Consider the following 22,113-nt stretch of genomic DNA (forward strand, 5'->3'; position numbering starts at 1 on the left):
AGAAACGTTCATTTTGAACATGCCCTGTCATATCAAAGAACCTACTGTTGATTTTATATGTCGGGCGTTTCGACTTGTGTGGTAATAAAACTTCTCAAACACACTTGTGATGTTAGGCTGTGTAAGATGTTAACTTTGGTCAAAATCGCCTGTTCCTTCTTTTGTCGGATTATTTTGATTCTCAATACTTATTGAAGATATTCAGATACAAAACCTATCTAAGAACACTACCAGGCACATAAAGTACATTTGTGTGAAATTTCATAAAAAAAATCGATCCAGTCATTTTGGAGGCCATACATCATCATTCAACTAACACTCAGTAATTGTTATCCTCGAGTGGGTTTTAGCCTTATGAACGATATCATTTCTGTTTTATTTCAATCATTTTTCACTAATTTAAAATTTTATTCCGTTCTTAGATTTGACTGTGCAGTAAAAACATTTCGAAATGAAGGATTTTTTGGCATGTACCGAGGTAAGTCATATTTCACTCCTTATCTACTTATTCTAAAAGTCTTTTTATACAGACATTACGGCACTAGTGCATAGCTAAGCTTTTTTGGGTTTCAGTTGGGGCATTTGGAGAGTGCATAGCAGGAGCAGACAAATGCAATTTCAAGATCGAATTGAAAATCGAAAGGATTTTTTTTCCATAACAAAGCCAGAATTTTGACATTTTTGAACGCGTATTTCTTCTGTAAATAAAAACTAGTTTTGATTTATTACAAAAATTTTAAATATTGAAAGAAAAAATTTTAAATATTGAAAGAAAAAAATTTGAATATACTAATGCATGTTCATGTTTTCTTAAAAATAAAAAAAATGTCTATTTTGTTTTAAAAAACAACAAAAAAAAAACTGTTTTGTGTTATAAGTTTCTTTATATTTATTTTAATTCCAGGAATGTGTTACAAAAACTTCATGTTTTATTAAAAAGTAAAAAAAAAAAAAAAAAAAAAAAAAAAACTAGTTTGTGTTATGATAAGTTTCTTATATTTATTTAAAAAAAAAAACTTTCTCAACAAAAGAACATGCATTCAAATATTTCAGAATCCTGGCTTTGCTATGATAAAGATATCTTTGCGATTTTTTATTTGATCCTGAAATTGCATTTATCTGCCTCTGCTATGCACTCTCAAAATTTCTCAACTGAAAACCAAAAAGGTTGTACCTTTGCACAAGTGCTGACATTACTAATCAGTGTTATCATTGTCGACACTAAGGGAAGAGTCTATCGTGCATGTGTACACAGTTGTGTTGGGACAATTAACTGGAATCGGAGATTCAAAAAATCTTTACTTTTCGCAGGGCATCAGAATCAATATCAGAAAAAATTGTGCTTATTTTCTAATGCCCAAAACGATTCCTTTATTTTTGTTTATTTTGTTTAAAACAAAATTTCCATTTCTGGTCCTAATGAGAAGAATGATAACAAATTTTTTGATTTTAGTTTCAACATTAAAATGTATAGATCACCCCCCTCCCCCTCCGACCCAAACAAGTGTATTTTTACATTTGCAGAAATATATGCGTATATTACATGGGTTTTTCAAGGTAATTCAAAAACTTTGCATTTAAAAAAAAAATGACAATAACTCTACAGCTAAGTATTTAGAAATTTTTAAATAATCAGAATTGGTAATTGTATTAGAATTGGGGATTTGGAATGGAATCAGTAATTGTATCAGAATCGGTAGTTGCATCAGAATCAGGGATTTTGAATGGAATTAGTAATTGTATCGGAATTACTAATTCTATTGGAATCCGTAAACATTTTGGAGTCGTTCCATCACTAGTAAGTGTTATGATTTATGGAAGTGAAATCTGGCCAGTGAGGGTTGAGGACATGAGTTGCATGGAGAAAAATAATATAGGAATGATATAATGGATGCATAATGTGAGTCCTTAAGACAGTTGCACATGTTCTGCCCTCTGTCAAATTAGGAGAAATACTTTGTGACTGAGGCAAGGAATTTATCAGTCCCACTTAGAAGAATTAACAATTTTTTACAGAAGTAAAAATGCTCAAGTTATAGACTGGGATCACATTGTAGTATCTGTTCTGTCCTTAGTCCTCGTAGAAGGTTTTCTGATTGAGGTAATGTATTTATTGTGAGATCATCTGCTCACCTGCTCAACAACGATCGACGACCCTAACATTGAATGCCACAGATTTCTTCCTTTTCATCTTCTCTTCTGGCCGTATTGCTGTCTCTCACATTGACAGCTGTCGGAAACACAATAATGAAAAATCCAACACATTCTGCAAATATCAATTACGCTATGGGTGTGTGTATGACACCATTGACTCTGTACACATTACCGTCCGCATCTATAGCTATTTTCGAGGCTGTATTCATCAGTTCCCATTAGCGGATCTTGATTTGCTTTGAGTCGCAACTTGCATTCAGTTGTATCAAACTGGAAACTGTCGTTGATGCAAAACTGTCTTCAACTGACGCAAACTCAAGATTGTTCATAAATTGTGCAAAACTGCTCGTAAACTAACTGTAAACATATTAACCTCCATTGTTTGGTCCTTTGTTCTTGTTCACTACCACACCTTGATTAACAATCCTATTTAAAATTTCTTTTGTGTGCCTTAGTGAACAACTTCCTATACTAATTTTAATTTATTTATTGCGGACTTTTATCCTCATCTTTATTAGTTGTTTCACAATGTTTTGGCCAACTATTCCTCTGGCCTTCATCTTGGCCAGAGAAATAGTTGACCGAAACGTCGTGAAACGACAACTAATAAAGATGAGGATAAAAATCCGCAATAAATAAATTAATAAATAATACTCATCTCAATAATGAATTCCAATTAAATAATATATATAAACTTCTTATACCTTTATGTTGATAAACTAATTTCTTTGTTTTTTTTTTTGTTATTTTTTCCTCTATTTTTTTTCTAATTCTTAACATATTTGGGGTGAGGAGGTGTCGATAATATCACAATATTTATCCCAAACCAGAAATCCCTGTTATAATTTTTTTTTTTTAAATTCCATTTTCACCTCAAACAAGGCATAGTGCCACTTTGATGTAAGGGGCTACTATTGGGGTCATAAGTTACAGGGATATTCACTCGCTGTACATTTTATATATTAGATGATTATTTTAGATTGATGCTTAGTTTTTAAATGTAATTGATGAAACATCTTTTTTCTTTTTGTGACGAACACTGACTGATAATTTCCATAACTGACTGGTTATTCAGACTCTAATATTGATTTGGTAAGAGAGAATATGTTGCTGACAAAACTCTATGCTCCTAAGAGGTTTTTGCCAATTCTCATAACATAACGACCAAAAACTTTAAAGCAAAGAGTTCTTTTTCATAGTACTGACTGCAACCTCGACATAGCAACACAGGCCACAGACATCTTATTTACAAAAAAAAAAATTCTTTGTTTTTACTCTGATGATGGATATTTTACTGAAATTTAAAAGAAAAATATCAAGTTTAAAAAAAAATTGAATGATTTTTTTATTTTTTTTTTTAATAAAATACTTGCATTTTAACATGACTTCAAAAATAGTTTTTTAAATAAAATATTTGCATCTTAAAATGCCTTCAAAAATTTTTTTTTAAATTTTTTAATATAATATTTACAGGTTAACATGGTTTGAAAACAGTTTTTAATAAAGTATTTGTATCTGACATGACTTCAAAGTGAATCTACCACTAGTCTCTCGCTCCTAGACAAGGTTCAAAAGAAGTCGCCAATCTGATAGGTCCTGAACTGTCATCTAAACTTCAGCCTCTGTCCCATCGACGAAATGTTGCATCCATCTGTCTTTTCTACAAGTACTTTAACGGTGAATGCTCTGACAAACTGCAAGCACTTGTGCCCCCTCGACGTAAATGCCCCCGATAAACCCGACAAGCAGCTAAATCCCACCCCTTCACAATAGAGATCCCTAGATGTAAGAGAGCCTTCTATTCTAGTAGTTTCTTCCCCATAACAGCTAAACTTTGGAATTCCCTGCCGGGTCCCTGCTTCCCCAACTGTACTGGCATGCAGAAGTTCAAGTGCAACGTGAACCGACATCTTGCTGCCCAACTCCCTACACAGTACCCCTGATGCCCATGTCCCTGATAGAAGCCCCCTACAACAAAGTGGCAATATGCCTTGTTTGGGGTGACAATGTAATAAAAAAAATTTTTTTAATTTTAAACATAATCAACCAGTCACTGTTGTGTAACCGACTCGCGTGTTAAACTAAACATCTTAGAAACGGTCCCATGATGATGTGGCGATGGGCCATTTAAATAAAATATTTGCATTTTAACATGACTGCAAAACAGTTTTGAAAATAAAATATTTGCGTCTTAACATGACTTCAAGACAGTTTTTTTTTATTCAAAATGTTTAATTTTATAAATTAGATAGAATAGGATTATCTTAGATGCTTAGTTTCAAAATAAATGCCGATTTACTCATATCTGTTTTTATTTTTGACTTTCAGGGTCTGGTGTCAACCTTTTACTTATCACACCTGAAAAGGCAATCAAGTTAGTGGGCAACGATTTTTTCCGACATGTCCTCTCTACAGGAGGGTAAGTTTAACAACGCATCTTAATCGCTGTAACTGCAAATTTTCTGTGTCAATCTAAAACATTTGATAGAAGTTCAGTTTCTTTACCCCCTCTTTCTTTATCTCTGTATACTTGTTCCCCTCCTTTTTCTTTTACTCTTTTTTTTTTTAAATATTAATAGTAATTATTCACCATATATCATGGCCAAAAGCAACTTGGGTATAAGGATTAGCAAGATTTCTAGTTGGATGATGGAACAGTACTGTGAAACAACTGACAGGTTGAGGGAACCAGTTCAACAACTTGTCTGGTTGCTGTTTTCAACTAGTAGTACAAGAGCCCTAACTATAAGAGCAGCTGTACTTAGTACTATCAACAGTTGTATAATATTGGGATAGCTGTATTGCCATGTTGTGCATGAAAATGGGACTCTGCACTTTATTTCCAGTGAACTTTTCCGAAAACATAACCTCATAGATAAAGATTCGGCTAATAGTCTTCTTCTCCTCCTTCTTCTTCTTCTTCTTCTTCTTCTTCTTCGACTACTATTACTTGTTGTTGATGATGATGATTATTCATCATCATCATCATCATTTTTAATGAATTAGACGATTATTCCAGCAGAGAACTTTGTATTTATTTATTTGTTTTTATTTACTTAATTTTCCACGGCTAGCATTAACGATGAAACAATATTTACTAATTTTTTTTAACTGCCAGTAAAACTGAAATCCATAGGTCACACCCATAAGTGCATTTTTACATTTCCAAAAGTATAAGCACATATTACATAGGTTTTTGCAGTAATCGTCTCCCTTCCTCCCAAATAAAACAACAACTCTATCTTTGAAAATTTAAAAAGAATCAGAATTGGTAATTGTATTGGAATCAGGAATTTAGAACATAATCAGCAATTGTAATTATTGGAGATTGCTTATCACTAATATATTTGTGTGGAAATATGTTATTTTTTTTTTAATTTTAAATTTATTTATTTTTTTCAATTATATTTCACCTTTTATTTATACCAATCCTTCAATTTTTGGAGCTCAATCTAAGTACAGAGCATATAACAAACAAACGAAAGAAGTCTATATTCCAAATTTCAAAATGTTGACCATCTTACAATTTATTCCTTTAAGTATGGTGACATACACAATTCTTGACGACACCTGTTTTATAGCGCAAAAATCATTCATTTAATTATTATATCAATCAATGAATCTATTCTGCCCTTAACATATCAGTAAAAAAAAGCACCTATCAATTCATTAAAATAAAATAAAATACATATGGACATGATGAATCCGAAAATTGGGAGAGAAGTTACATTTACCTTTTATTTTTTCCTTTTTATTACGCCATGTTTTCCTGTCAAGTGCTGTCAAGAATTGTGCATGTCAAGGAATAAATTGTAAGATGGACAGCATCTTGAAATTTGGAATATAGACTTTTGTCATATATATATATATATATATATATATATATACTTGTTTGTAATATACTGAATTTTACTGGGTTCGTATAATTCAGCAAATTTTCATATACCAATCAATTTTAAGGCAAAAAGATTATTTAAAATGTAAGCTACAAAATTATCATGATTTATAATTGAGCATTAATATACTGTTTTAACAAAACGAAGACTTCAAAAAAGGAATTGGCAGCAACAAAAAGTGTATTTCATTATAAGTTACAATTGTTTCAAGACCGGTTGGACAATTTCAAGCATTATGGCATTTGAAAATTTTCACATAACCAGCCTTTCTTCAGACTTCTTGAATAAAAAAACACTTTAACAATAGAACATAATTTAAAGAAATTTTCCTTAAAGGAAATGAAGCATGCAAAAACATTTCTGCTGGACGCATCCTTTGTCCAGCTCTTCATTTAATTAAAATGATAGTTATATATAACTATTTTAAATATCTACAGATACTAGTGTTTCATCCTTTCGGAAATCATAAGAGCAGGGAGTCACGATTACAACCAGTCACGAAGCTATCTCTGACTCCATTAGCAAGAAACAAACTGCTCGGCACCAATAGATATATAATTATTTTTTTACTATAATAATTAAATACCTACAGACACTAGTGTTTCATCCTTTCGGGAATCTTCAGTGCAGGGTATCACGATTAACACTAGTCAACAGATTCGAACTCGGCAACACGAGCCATCTCTGGCTCGATTAGCAAAGACCATATCCATTCGGCTACCATTAACCAGATGAAATAACGTTGAATTTAAGCATTTTAATTTAAAATGTTCTTTACGTCAGTCATACAGTGATCTATCTATCTATATATATATATATATATATATATATATATATATATACACTTTTTTATTCATTGGATTTTTACCATATTTTTTTCCTGTTTCCTGCTCCTTTTGAATTCCTATAAACTGTCATTCAGCAGCGATGCAGATACGCCCGATACGTTTTTTTTTTTCTTCTTTTCTGACCATATACCCCACATTTACTCTTAGTCAAATATTTATCACCTGCATACCTGACGTCTGTAGCCTGTATTTATACACCACACTAAACATGGCGCCTGATTTTTTTGTTTCATTTCTCAGAAATCAAGGGGCTAACACTTGATCTCTAGATGACATCCATTGGTATTAAAATATTTCATTAAAATTCTCCTTTACATTTGAAACACCAAGTTAGTAAAGAAGTTAAGAACATAATTTTCCTGTCTCCAATTAATTATTTATTTAAATATGTTATAATAATAATTGTGGTCTTTTCATCATACCGGATTCCAGGGAAAGAATTCATCTTGTCTGGTGGCTATCTGACTTTGTGTTGTTACTTGAGGTAACATCACTTGGAAAAGGTGCGCCATTCCTCGTAAAAGCCTCTTCATGAGACTAACACTTTATCTCTACGTGAACCACATAGATATTCGAATATTCCATTAAAGTTCTCCTTTATATCTCAAACACTGTCCCATCGTCGAAACGTTGCATCCCTCTGCCTGTTCTACAAGTATTATAATGGTGAATGCTCTGAAGAACTGCAAGCACTTGTGCCCCCACGACGTGAACACCCTCGACAGACCCGACAAGCTGCAAAATCCCACCCCCACACTGTAGAGATCCCTAGATGTAAAAGATCTTTCTACTCCAGTAGTTTCTTCCCCAGAACTGCTAGACTTTGGAATTCCATTCCAGGTCACTGCTTCCCCAACTGTACTGACATGCATAAGTTCAAGTGCAATGTGAACCAACATCTCGCTGCCCTAATCCCTACATAGTACCTCAGTAGATGTTTCCCCTGATAGTAGCCCCCTACACCAAAGTGGCAATGTGCCTTGTTTGGGGTGAAAATGTAATAAAAAAAAAATAAAAAAAAAAATAGTAAAAAAAGTTGAGAACATAATTTTCATGTCTCCAATTATTTAAATATGTTATAATATATCTTTCTTGTGGTTTCTTGGTGTTACCAGATTCCAGGACAAGAATTCATCTAGTCTGGTTGAGTATCCAACTTCGTGCTGTTACTTGAGGTAACATCACTTGGAGAAGGTGTAAAATTCCTCGTAAAAGCCAGTGTAGAGTAGTCATAGGAAGAAGATCTTAATTTGAAGATTATGTGATTTGGAATATTTAGTCAAGGTTTGCTTCTAGGGAAAATATCCTCACGCCAGTTTGTCTTTACGAACTTTTGTACAGAGAGACCTTAGACACTCGAAGACAGTGTCTAGTAGGCATTCAAGTTCTCTCCAGTAGGCATTCAAGTTCTCTCTGTAGCATGTGTCTATGCACCCCATTAAACATACCACCTTGAGCACATTTACAATCGTATGTGTGCATATTGTTGAGTTAAAATTTACTTACATTTACAACATCAACAAATAATGAGAAAATATTTTGTTTTATTGTTTTCTTTCTTCAGCAACAAACTTCCATTCCACCGTGAGATTTTGTCTGGGGGAGGTGCTGGTTTATGCCAAATTATTGTGACCACACCCATGGAATTACTCAAAATTCAACTCCAAGATGCAGGAAGAAGTGGTCAGTATGAACTCAACATTTCTATAAAGTTTGATAAAAAGAAAAAAAAAAAATTATACATAGGCCAGGAGAGATCCTTTTTATTTTATTTATTTATTTTTTTTTTAACTTGGGAGTCACCACTTATCAAGGCCCGAAGGCCACTTGAGGATAAGGATTAATGAATGTAAGCTGGTAGTTTAGTAATCGTTAATGGTATAAATTGGGTAGAATTTGATTATTTATGGGGACGGCTCAACAAGAACTTGTTTATATTGTATTTGAAGGCTACCATGTTGTATTCAACTGAGAAGCATGCCAGCGGAACAGTGTTCCACAGGCGGGCAGTTCTGAGAAAGATGCTTTGTTCATGGAATCTGTGTTTAGATTTAGGCACAGGTAGAGAGTGGAGAAAATCGTTTATAGTTTATGTTTTAGCAAGTGAAGTATTTTTTTGAAAGTTTGGTAACGGAGAACCATAGATTGGAGTTCAGTCAAGTACTTGCATGGAAATAACGACAGAGTAGAGAAGGCTTGCAACATCACTTTTATGGGAAAGAGGTTGCAGAGAAGAAAAAAGGGCATGTATGTGTTCCATTTCAAGAGAGAATCGGAAAGATCTTCATCATTGCTGGCCTTGGAAGTGTTGCCAGAGATGAATAAATAAGATCTAACATTTGCGATGTTTGACACAAGATTTTTAGTTTCCCGGCAGATATCTTTTTAGCTGCTAACGTGTCGCTTTCATTGCTCTGATAAAATATCATCCTGAAATAGAAATGCTTGAAATATATTTTCGTTTTTGTTTACGTTGATGATCTTTTAAACCAATTCATTTCAGATGGAAACATTATTATGTACTTGTTATGCCAAAATTAGTATAAACTACAAAAAATGATCCAGTAGAAAAATATGCCAGAAAATTTTAAAAATCAACCAAATATTTTGTTTAAAGGTGGCAAACTCTTAATTTAATCAGTTAAGTCGAGTGTTATCGCCCTTGTTTGTCATACTGAATTGGTTACACAACCCTTCCGCATTAAAATATACGATAAAACTCAATAATTCAGTAAATTTTATTTTTATTTGTAATTATTTTTCTACTGGATCATTTTTTGTGATTTTTTTTTTCGAATTTATGCCAATTTCACCATGACACCTAAGTAAATAATGTTTTCATCTGAAATGTGTTGGTTGTAAAGATCACCAATGTAAACAAGCACCATATTTTCTTTGCAAATTTTTGGCATCTCGATGTTTCCATTTGTAGCAGAACGAGTGCTAATTCATAGATGCGATCCTTACATGGTACAGGGTGGAATGATAAAATTATCGCCCTAAAGAAAACAACTTTGAAAGATGATGAAAAAAAATTAATCTGGGCAGATAATTCTCTCCAGATACATCGTTTGAATTGGAATATCCCCCCTCCTCCACTAAAAGAAAAAAGCAAACGTATATCTCATTATTTTTCTTTGTGATAACTTTTTCTCCCGTACAAAAAAGACACACACCAAAAACGAAAACACAAAAAACAAACAAACGAAAATGCCTAGAATTTTTCTCATTCCAGAAATATTGGTTTAGCTAAAACAATCATATCGTTTTTATCATTTGATGGTATTAAAAAATACTAAGGTTTTATTTTTGCATATATATTTAATGGAATCGGATTACGATTTTGGTAATGAAGAATAGCGTCTTAGTACTGCTGCCATATCTGGAGAGGTGGGAGGTGACGATGGTCAAGTGGTTAACAACGCGGTTCCAAGTTTGAATCTAAAGGTTGGAACGATGAAATTGTCGCCCTAAAGAAAACAATACTATAGCTTTATTTTAAAACTTTTATTGAAAAAATCAATTCAGGTAACTTGATTATGTAGTAGAACTGACATCTATTCAATGCAGCCGCCTTCAGCCTCAATCATCGCCTTGATACAAGTCTGGAACTTGGAGTATGCCTTTTCCACAAGCGGCGAATACTGGCGATCAGGCTCACTTTGGTGTTGTGGGAGGTCATGTTCGTGATGTTTTCAACGTATAACCAAATGAAGTAGTCCAACAAGTTTAGGTTGGGGGAGGAGAGGGGCCAGTGAGAAGGGTATGAAGTCGTAGCACTCCTAAAGTCAAGCCTGGGTCTGTTTGGACGTGGGCTGGCGCCGAGTCCTGCTGCCATGCCCAGCGTCTGCCAGTGGCCACCTGATTACACTAGGGGATCACCACACTCTTCAGCACATCCAGGTACACTTTGGTGTTGACTTTAAAGCCGACTTTGAAGATGTGAGGTGGCATGATGTGGCCCTCACTTGAAACTACACCAAACTTTATGACTGTGGGTCGTCCAATCCATTGAGCTGTACCCTCAAGCATTGAACCATCTGGATTTGTATTTTGAGGGTGCTGGCAATGGTCCTGTTGTCCTAACTTGGACGATGGAGAATATGAGTTGTACAGCGGCGCATCTCTGATCTCGCTTGTTGAACATTGTGTCACTTTCAGACATGATAGAAAGCTCCTATCGCTCTTGGAATTTGTACACAACTGGCCAACTAGTAGATGGTCTGCAACAAAAAACAAGTTTCCATCAAAGGAAATGGAATCATGTTGTCTTTTCTAGGGCGAAAATTTTATCGTTCCACTCTGTAGATATGAAAACATTCAATTATTTATGCAATTTATGCTTCTGAAGTTTTGAGATGGGGTTGATTATTCATATTATTTGGATTCTTCGGATTACTGTTCTCATCTTGAGTGTTATTGGTCCCCCGATAAAAGAGGGGATTGAACCTAGTAATTTACTCCTGTTCGTCCATTCACACTTTTCTCAACAATCACACTTTGGATTTTTTTTTTTTAAATGTTGCACAAACATTAATTATGGTAAAAGTAAATTCTTTACTTGTGGAGGGGATCTCCGCATGCTTGGCTTGTTTTTACATTTCAGTTGATGTAATCTCTGACCTTATTCAGGTGTATCTTGTCAAAGTCAGAAAATCTTTCTGTCAAACTCAGGAATCTGCATAGAATTTTGAATTTTGGTAATTGTCTTTGAAACCATTTTCATTAATAATCAATTTTCTGCCTTATCGTTTATTTATAATTTTTGAATATGTTCATTACTGCGACATGACAATTTAGTAGATACTATTGATTTCACTTGAAATTTAATGTTTCAGTTTTTTAATTTCGCTACAATAATGGAGAAGCACTGCTTTGTTTTATGAGTTATCTCCCTTATTTAGTTTATTTTACTTTTTTTTTTTTTTTCAGTTGGCAGTGGCACTCAAGCTGTTCCTCGTTTATCAGCCACAAGTATTGCCGTCGGGTTGATTCGAGAGAAAGGAATCACTGGCCTCTACAAGGGATGTGGAGCCACCATGCTCAGGGATGTCACCTTTTCAGCAATTTATTTTCCCCTCTTTGCCCACCTGAACGCAATGGTAAAAAAAAAAAGCAATTTTTTTATTTACTTTTAGCCTGTGCACTCCTGCAGAAATATTTTTGCACAAGTTTTTTTTTTTTTAATTTTGCAGTGCATTTTTTTTTTTTTTTTTTTACTTTGAAGAACTTCCCACTTATCAAGTCCCGAAAGCCACTCGAGGATAAGGGTTAATAAATATAAGGTGGTAGTTTAGTAATCGTTAATGGTGTAAATTTGGTAGAATTTGATTATTTATGGGGACGGCTCAAAAAAAGCTTGCTTACATGGATTTGAAGGCTACTATGTTGTATTCAACTGGGAAGCAAGCCAGCGGAACAGTGTTCCACAGGTGTGCAGTTCTGGAAAAAAGCTTTGTTCATGTAATCTCCATCTAGATTTAGGCACAGATAGAGAGGGGGAAATTGTATATAGTGGTTGTAGCTAGTTGAATATCTTTTTGTGAAAGTTTGGCAAAAGGGAACCATAGATTGGAGTTCAGTCGAGCACTTGTGATGAAAATAATAGAGCAGAGACACGCTTGCAATGTCTCTTCTATGAGAAAGAGGTTGGCGGGAAGCAAAAAGGACATCTCCCACTAGATTTCAAAGCCAGTTTTTGAATGGATAGTAAATATTTGATTTAAAAAAAAAATCATCCATGTTAAGTCAGGGTTTCATTGGAATGCAAATCCTTTTTTTTTTTTTTATTATTGTATCGAAAAATATTGTTATAAATTTTAATATTTAACTTTTTAAAATATAAAATCATCTTTGTAAGTTTCAACTTTCATCAGCTCAGACCTGTTTCTTTAATAATGTTATCATTTATTTAGGACCAACAGAGTTACCCAGTGTTTCCCGGCACCAAAATGTAACCTATTTCCTTTAAAACTTCTATCTTTTATCTCCCCCAACATCCTTTTTCTCCTCCACCCAACCCATTTCTCTCTAGCTAAACACACACACACACACACACACACACAGGCAACTCTTCTTTTCCTTGAGTAATGATTCAATTTCTTTTTCAAATAAATGAAAAACCGCCCCTAGGCTCCCTTCCCTAAACAAAAATGGCCAAATTGACCCCCAGAGAATGAATATCTTTTTTCTAAATATTTGAAATTATTCAGCTGGGATAATGCTGATCAAGAATACATCAACCTTGTGGGTGCTTGTTTTGTATTTTTGAAGCTTTAATTGAATATGCAAACACACATACACACAAACGACTGTCCTTTATATAATAGAAGATAAAGGTTAACAGGATAGATGGATTGCCAAAATTATTTTGAAGTTAAGCCTGCCAGACCAAAGAAAAAGCTATTTCAAACTCAAGCATGACATACCAAAGAAAAAGCTATTTCAAACTTAAGCATGGCATATCAAAAAATATGTAATTTTAAACTTAAGCATGATAAACCAATGAAAATGCTATTTTAAATGATCCCATAGAAAAATAATTACAAGTAAAAATAAAATTTATCGAATTATTACATGTTATCCTATGTTTTAATGTGGAGGAGTTGTGCGATTAATTCAGTACGACAAACTGACTTATCTTCCTTGACTTAAATTAAGGATCCGTTATTTTTAAACGGAATGTAATTAATGTTGATTTTTTTGTTTAGAAATACATCTAATGCATTTTCTACTGGATAATTTATTGGAATTTTTAAAAAATTTATACTAATTTTGACATGAAGCTTGAGTATGTAATGTTTTCACCTAAAATGCGTTGATTTAAAAGATTATCAATCTACACCAACACGAAATGGTGAGGATGTGTCGCCATGATGATGCCGTATATAAACCATCATGAGCATCCATTTTAAAACGTCTGCTTTCTTCCTTTGTCTCATTCTAGGGTAAGAAACGTGAAGGAAGTGAACAGACAGTATTTTATCATTCCTTTTTTTCTGGCTGTCTTGCTGGTTGTGTTGCATCTTTTAGCGTCAATCCATTTGATGGTAAGTACAAAATTTGCTAATGTCCCAACTATTATGTCACAAACGATCAGTGAATCTCTTCGGCAGTAGCTTTGTTTCTAGAGTAATCGCTCTTTGTAACATTAAAGGCTATTTCTATTTTTCAACCATCAATTTTGTGCCGCGCGGTGGCAGACGCTCAATCTTGGGAAATAGTATGGGAACTATTAGGTTGAAAATTCTTGTTTACACCCTGTCCAAGAGGGAGGGGCTAGTGATTGGTGCACCAGACCAGATTGTGACAACAATACTCCATACATAAACAAATGGTTGTGGTAAAAAAAATCAAGAGGCAACACTTCCAACATTCTACTATCAACAACCTCCCAATCGTAAAACACGACACAGCTGACACAACTCGCCACTTCAATAGTCAAGTTCAAAATCCACACCTTCTGAAAAATCAGGCTCTTCTTTTATATCCAACTGGAAGCATCTCATTTGCATATTAAGCAAGCATATAAAATTTCTTTTCTTTTCACTCCTTCTCTTTGTACAAGATCTTTCAGAATGCTGAAAGAACAAATTTGTCACAAATTAAATCATTTAATCACAATGATTGATGGCTTTGTAAAGATATAGGATACTATCAGATGTGAGAAGTTTTCTAGCCTGCTAGAGGGAGCCTACTTTCTTTTTAGCAATCTTGGTAACATCTAAGTACTATCAAGTTGACAAGAAAGTTAACTTTTAAATTCAGATGAGCATATCTCGGCTGAAACACTTTTAGCCAATGCAAAACAAGTGTATTTATGCCAGTAACGTATCAGAATCTTGGGTTCTAGTAGCAATGAAGTCACTGAAGGCGTTTTTGATATCGCTTACGTTTTTGAAGCATTTCTCATGCAGAAAAGTTTTTGATATGCTTGAAAAACTGGTAGTCAGTAGGTGAGAGGTTTGGAGAGTATGGTGGATGAGGCAAAGTTTTGTAGCCCAATTCGTTCAACTTCTGCAAGGTCGGTTTAGCAATGTGTGGTCAGACATTGTTGTGGCGGAGAATTGGGCCTTTTCTGTTGACTAATGCTGGGTGTTGTTGTCGAAGTTTCTTATGCATTTCATCCATTTGTTGACAGTACTTCACCGCTGTAATGGTTTCGCATGCTTTCAAAAAACTAATGGATGAGACTGGTTGCAGACCACTAAACAGTCAGCATTACCTTCTTTTGGTACAACTCTGGCTTTGGAAAGTGTTGTGGAGCTTCGTTGGCGTCCAACCACTGAGCTGAGCATCACCGGTTGTCACAAACAACCCATTTTTCATCGCAAGTAACAACCCGGTTGAGAAACTAGTTGTTCTTGTTGCACAAGGGAAGATAACACTTCATAATGGCATTTTTCCATCCAAATTCCCGAGTTTGACAGAAACATTCCCAAGTTCGATAAAAAGGTCAGAGGTTACATTCCGAAATATCGCGAAAATCACACTCAAGATGAGAACAGTAATCCAATGAATCCAAATAATATGAATAACTAATCCTCATCTAAAAAAAAAAATATACAAAATGACAATCCAAAACATGTATTGTATTTCTGCGGTGTTTAAAAGAAACACCTCTGTTCCTATCTATTTGCCTCTCCCCCCCCCCCCCCCACGAGGGCAGTTAGACATAAGGTCAGATTTTAATGTGGGGAAAATTCAGCTCCCAAAAAGGGGGACTCTGGATAGGAACAAAAATGTTAAATTGTCTCAGTCATGAAGGATTTCTCTTCCACTGACTGGGTCCTGGATATGACCTAAAACTATATCCGATGGTGAGGCCCCACCTTGCGGGCCTTGGGGAGTGTGGAGCCACCCTTTAATTGCCATTGCTCCCAGGTCCACTCTGACCCGGAGTGATAGTACCTGTTAGGGTCCCAACTATGGGTTAAATAGAATCCGACTTAAAAAACAAATATACTCCATTAAAAATCGTTCCTCAAAATAACTAGATTCGGCATTAAATAACCTGAAAAAGGTTGATATGCTGTAAAACAAAAACAACCAACCAACCAATCCACTGACTGAGAACAGAAAAGGAGAAGTGTAGTATCAGAACAGACACTACACTTTGTTCCTAGCCAAAAGGCCAATTATGTACAACCTAGGTGCGATCACATTTAGAATTGGCAAGCAATGGCACATCGAAGTCATCAATGTGGAAGAGAACTGTTAAACAAAGAAATTAGTATATTTTTTGTGTTTTGTGTTTCTATTTTCTTTCTCTTTTTCTTTCTTCATTTTCCTTAATTCAGCCTAATTAAAAAAATAAATGCAGAAAATTCTTTCTGATATACATACCCGGTATAGAACAAGTGTCATATTAAAAAAAAAAACAAAAAAAACATGTAAATTTATCAAATAGTTTATATAGAAAAATCATTTTCTTTTCTTTTTCATTTTCCTTTCTATGTCTTTTGTTTTCAGTTGTGAAGACTCGTCTACAAACGTTAACCCGAGCGCAAGGTGAAAGAGAGTACAAAGGAATCCTCGATTGTTTTGGGTAATTAAGGAGTTCATTTTTCTTTTCAATGTTTTTGACATTATTTCATGCTGATTCAAATTCATTTTACATTGCAATTGTTTTAAAGTATTCTACCCTAAAATAGGTCTTCGGCAAGACCAGCCTTCAGAGAGCATTCAACCTGAAACTCCCCCCCCCCTCCCATCATGTTGTGTGAAAAATTAGTGAAAAATGGGTCTAAAATTGTGGCAAAAAAAAAAAAAAATTTGGTAAAAAATGCCTATTGGGGATTTGCCATGCAAGAATGCACATTTTCGTCTGTGACAATTTTGAAACAATTTTTTCCAAATTTTACATTTTTATAATTTAAAGACCCACAGAGTCTCTAATGCATACATGAAGTGTGAAATATTAGTTATTTCAATACAACATGCCATCCACTGATCAGAAAACAGTTTTATCAAAATCTGATGCAAACAGGAAAAGTTACAACTAATTTTGTAGAGAACGTTGGCTTTTGAAGCCGAAAATAATTTTTTTTTTTTTGATAAATTAAATCACAGGCTCTAAATTAAATCTAAATAAAAGCTTTAACTCATAGAAAAGTTTCTTACCCGTATTTATGACAATATGTATTTATGACAATGTATGAGCCAATTATTTTATTTGTATTGAAGTTCAGACGACACATTAATTCATCATCCAGGTCAAATTTTCTGAAAAAGGGCACTTTTCATAGTGTGTATGCTAGGAAAATACTGGAAACCCCATGAATTATGACCAAAACAATTTACCCAATGTACACAATCACAGAAAATTCCCACAGTATATACTACTTAGACATATTCTACATTTGTTAAGGTAATGACGTTAGATTTTTTTTACTACATTAAACACAAGAGTTGAATTGTTGCTCCTTTTACTTCATGCTGTTGTTGTGGTACAACATTATCAAAAAGCCATTTTGATGGTAGTTCACATTCAACTATCGTATGAAATTCAATGGGATCAATTAAGTGGCACTTCCAACACCACTTCTCTGTGCAAAGAGATAAATGATTGCGAAATGGGTTGATAAAGACAACTACAACCAAAAACCTGTTCATCCAGGAACTCAGTGAAAACTTAAGTGATGCTGCACTGGCTTCAAAATTGAAGCATATCATGCAAAAAAGATAACCTTGCCTTAGGGATGAGATTGTCATAAACTGCTTGATTAACAGTTTTTTATTTTTGTAAAGTGACTTATTTTCTTTGCCATCTCGATGATCGTACATGTTAGTTCTGAATTTAATAATCAGTAAATCTTCCAGCCTCTTCAAAAAAAGTATTTTATTTTCAATTTCAATTTTAGGTTTCTGGTAAAAAAAAAACAAACAGTTCAAGTGTGACCAGACGTGCACAGCCCCGACAGATCGCCAACTCCCAATGCCATGTATCATGGATTTTTTTCGTTCGACTATTCCTCTTATGGTCAAATCGTCATTTTCTCGCTGGCGACTGTCGATGGGAACACACGCGGTTTCACAAAAGTAGAAATATAATAAATCGTGGAACAAAGAAAGGAAAAACATAAACGCCAATGTTTACATATAATTAACGGTTGGACTTGTATGTCTTCTCCCCGTTTTATCGATGTTACGTTCGTCTCTATTTCTGTTTCACAGTCAATTCTAAAAACAGTCCAACTCCCATCCGCCACGAAGGGCATCTAGTTGTCAACTAACTGTCTCCTTTACGTTGGTATCTGTGGTCGCCCCACCCCCTGACCTCGGCTACCGGAAGCTGCCCTTCCCTGTTTTATCTGTAGGTTTCTATTGTCATTGTCAACTCTAAAAAGCTCGATCTAAGAATACCTACAGATTCATTGTTCGCTACTTCCTATCTATTGTTGATTGTAGGATATTTCTTATTTCTTTGTCTATTGCCCCCCCCCTCTCTCTCTCAGCACTTAGTGGCTTAAGTCCACCTCAGGTCCACTTTATAGTATCACACAAGGACAATGGTTTTATGATGTTCAGGAAACCAGTCAAAATACTAGTTTTCAGTTTAGTGATCTGATACACTTTGAAAATGCTAGAATATCTCTAAAACTAGACCAGATTTTGTATTTTTGACAGTTTTTTTGAATTCCCCACTAAATTTGTACCCAGAAAAATGGTGTGACAAGCCACATAACCTTACTTTGAAAAATGACCTAAATTGGCCTCCATGAGAAAAACTTTTTCATAGAGACTTGAATAGTGTCAGATATTTGAATATTCAACTAAAGTTCTCCTAAAAGTTGAGTTGATAAAGAAGTAAATAAGATTAATTGTTCTCTCCCCCAATTTTTTTTTCCTGCTCGCATTCACCCCTAACAAAACACATCTCTACTTGGACGTAAGGGGCTACGAATTGGGACCATGCCTAGAAAAGATTAACAAGATGTTGGATTAAGTTACATTTAAACTTCTGCTTATCAGGGAAGCAGGAAGGGAATTCCAAAGTCTAGCTGTTCGAGGGAAGAAATTATTAGAATAGAAAGCTTTCTGGCATTTAGGGACCTTAATAGTGAATGGGTGTGATTTTGTTGCTAAATGGGTTTGTCAGGAATATATACATCAAGGGGGGGCACAAGTGTAACAAGTTCATCAGAGCACATTCCATTAAAATACTTGTAAAATATGCACAGAGATGCAACATTGCGGCAATAGGACAGGGGTTGGAGCTTAGTTGACAAAGTGGGATATATTAGATTGAAGACTCTTTTTTGGATCCTGTCCAAAAGGGAGAGACTAGTGTGTAGATGCACCAGCCCAGATGTGTCAACAATACTCCATGCATAGGCGAATGGTGGCCTTGTAGAGGTTGTTTGGTTGGTTGTTTTTGTTTTACGACATATCAACCCTTTTTCAGGTTATTTAATGCTGAATCCAGTGATTTTGAAGAAAATTTTTTTAATAGAATACATTTGGCAATCAAAGGGTGGCTCCACACTCCCCAAAGCCTGCAAGTTGGGGCTTTACCATCGGGTATAGTTTATGGTCATATTCAGGATCAGACTACTAGGTAATAATAATCTTTTTTTTTTCTTTTCTACCCCCAACTTAATTCTTCCTTATTGCCATCTCTCCAAATTGCAAAACAATGGCTTCTTTCCTCATCTAAACAGCTTACTAGATTCAGTGGCGGCCGGGAGATTTATCAGGGCAGCTTGAGTTATTAAGGACCAACTAAACTAAGTGGTCGTGTTTTCAGCATAAAAACTGTACTTTTTGATTGAAGAGTGTCTTATGAAACAAGCTGAAGGAAAAAGGATCAAAATTATTAATCCCATCAAACATCCTTTGATAGTTTCAAGAATATTTGTTACCATTTGTGGTACCATTGCTGAAGAAAGGCATTTGAGGCACTGCTTCTTGTGGCAATCATGGTTCTTGGTTTGGTAATCAATCAATTGTTGATTTTTTTTTAATTTTTTTATTTATTTATTTATTTTTTTTTTTTTTAAATCTTTTTCGTCCCAAGTAAGACATATTGCCACTTGGAATGTAAAGAGGCTACTATTTGGGATCATGTCTAACAGAGGACTGTGAGGAGTTCAGCAAGATATCTGTTCACATTACATTTAAACTTCTGCAGGTTAGTACAGTCAGGGAAATAGGAAACAGGGAGGGAATTCCAAAGTCTAGTAGTCCGAGGAACAAAATTATTAGAGTAGAAGACTTTCTGGTATCTAGGGACCATGACAGTGAGGAGGTGGGATTTGTTGTTGTCGGATTAGTCGGGAGTATGTATGTTGAGGTGGCACGCTTGCTATGAGTTTATCAGAGCACATTCTATTAAAGTATTTGTAAAACAGGCAGAGGGATGCGACATTGCGGTAATGGGACAGAGGTTGGAGTTTGGCCGATAGTGCGGGACTTATTAGATTTGAGACTTTTTTGGAGCAAATCTAAGAATGAAAGATTAGCAGTAGACTCACCAGTGCAAATGTAGCAACAATCTGTCGCTAACGTGAAAGCTATGTGTTATATGCCTGCTATTGCTTTTTGTTGCTTATTGAAGGATTGGCCGGGGGGGGGGGGCTGTGACATCCGGCCAAACTTTAGACAAAGCAGATGTCTTAGGTACAGCCCCCCCTCCCCACCTCGAAAAGCAATTAATTCCATAATTTACAAAATTATTTCTCTGACTGGAAAAACAATGAGTTTGGATTCTTTGAACTTTTGTTCTCATCTTGTGTGTTATCTCCGACCTTCTTCAGGTGTATCTTGTCAAACTCTGTAAATCTGTCTGTTGAACTCGGAAATCTACATGGATCTTCGAACGGGTGTAGCATACCCTTGGTCTGTCAGTCAGGTAGAAGTTCAATGTAATTCGCAATCGTATTTCAAGTGTTCACCATACTGAGAATTGAACCTTCAATATCCATGAGAATGTAACTTTACAACTGAAGTACTTCATCCATTATTTTTTCGTGAAAGTTTGCCACAAATTGTATTTCATTAAAATGATATGCACAGTAAAAAAAATTTCTTTTACAAAAATTCCCGTTACTTTCCCAGGGGCTCAAAAGAGGTAAAAAAATACCCCAAAATGACAAAAAAATGACACTTTTTGCCCCCATAGCGTTTGATCCATCCATTAGATTTTCCTGAAACTTGGCCATTGTTCTTAATATAAATTCAGTATGGGTGATTCTGGCAAAATTCTGGTTTGTATCACTCTGGGACTTTTAGGGCTAAAAAAACATGCCTTTTTTGGAGCTATTTTTTCATATTACTTAAAAACTTGATGTGTATGTCTATATAGTGATTTTTCATGGCGCTGAATTCAAATATACATGTCTTAAGGCATGAAATTGTCCATTTTCACTGGGATTCGGCATTCCCAGGAGCTCAAAAGGGGTCACAAATACCCCAAAATTGCAAAAACTGACACTTTTTAACCCATAACTTTTGCCCCATCCATTAGATTTTTCTGAAACTTGACAAAAATGTGAAGGCAATGTTGGTCCTTCACACTTCTCACATTCATCATTTCTTCACTATTTTTTGTGGCGTCATCTCACATGCAGCACCAGGGACGGACCACGCACGCACATCATGTTTTAATTTTGGGGGGAGGAGGGTGATTTTTTTATTTTTTTCATTTAATTTATTTTTTTTATTTATTTATTTTTTTTTTTTTTTTTGTATAAAACCTGCAATTACTTATATGAAACGATCTACATTTTGCAGTAATATTTAAAAACTAAAGTGTTAAAACATTTTTTATTCTAACTAAAATCTGTCCCAGGATGGGTAAAATTAATACCTTTGAAATGAACAGCTTTGCACAAATTCCATGTCTCTTACAAAAACTAAAATCAAGAAACATCTAGCGAAACTAAAAAATTGAATTTCAAAATTTAGGCCAATTCAAACTATGAGTTATTTCCCTTGTGTTTATATCACACATGACAAAACAAATATGGCCCAAATCATTTTGTCGTTGAATCATGGAAATACATGTTTTATGTAATATTCTAGAAATAACTACTTATTGTAACATGGCAATTAGGGAGATAACATTTCTTTTTTTTTTTTTTTTTTTTACACAGTGGTCACCACTTATCGGAAGCCACTCAGGGATAAGGGTTATTGCAAGTACAGTACGTTAGTGTGGAGATTTGATGAAGTGTTTACTTAAGGGGGCTGTTCATTAGGAATTTGTTTATGTT

General features: G+C 34.7%; 1 protein-coding gene across 2 annotated transcripts in view; it reads left to right on the forward strand.

Annotated features, from left to right (window-relative positions):
• LOC145263064 (mitochondrial glutamate carrier 1-like) overlaps positions 1-22,113 on the forward strand; it is a 200,362-nt gene that overhangs the window by 157,527 nt on the left and 20,722 nt on the right. For both annotated transcript variants that reach the window (XM_080119921.1, XM_080119920.1), the window contains exons 4-9: positions 423-478; positions 4,483-4,573; positions 8,463-8,581; positions 11,831-12,000; positions 13,845-13,947; positions 16,370-16,445. In XM_080119921.1, coding sequence (XP_079976047.1) covers positions 423-478; positions 4,483-4,573; positions 8,463-8,581; positions 11,831-12,000; positions 13,845-13,947; positions 16,370-16,445 — 615 coding nt within the window. The remainder of the gene's footprint in view (positions 1-422; positions 479-4,482; positions 4,574-8,462; positions 8,582-11,830; positions 12,001-13,844; positions 13,948-16,369; positions 16,446-22,113) is intronic.

Source organism: Euprymna scolopes, chromosome 38 (genome assembly GCF_053919585.1).
Source record: "Euprymna scolopes isolate OS-2025 chromosome 38, ASM5391958v1, whole genome shotgun sequence".
Taxonomy (NCBI): domain Eukaryota; kingdom Metazoa; phylum Mollusca; class Cephalopoda; order Sepiida; family Sepiolidae; genus Euprymna; species Euprymna scolopes.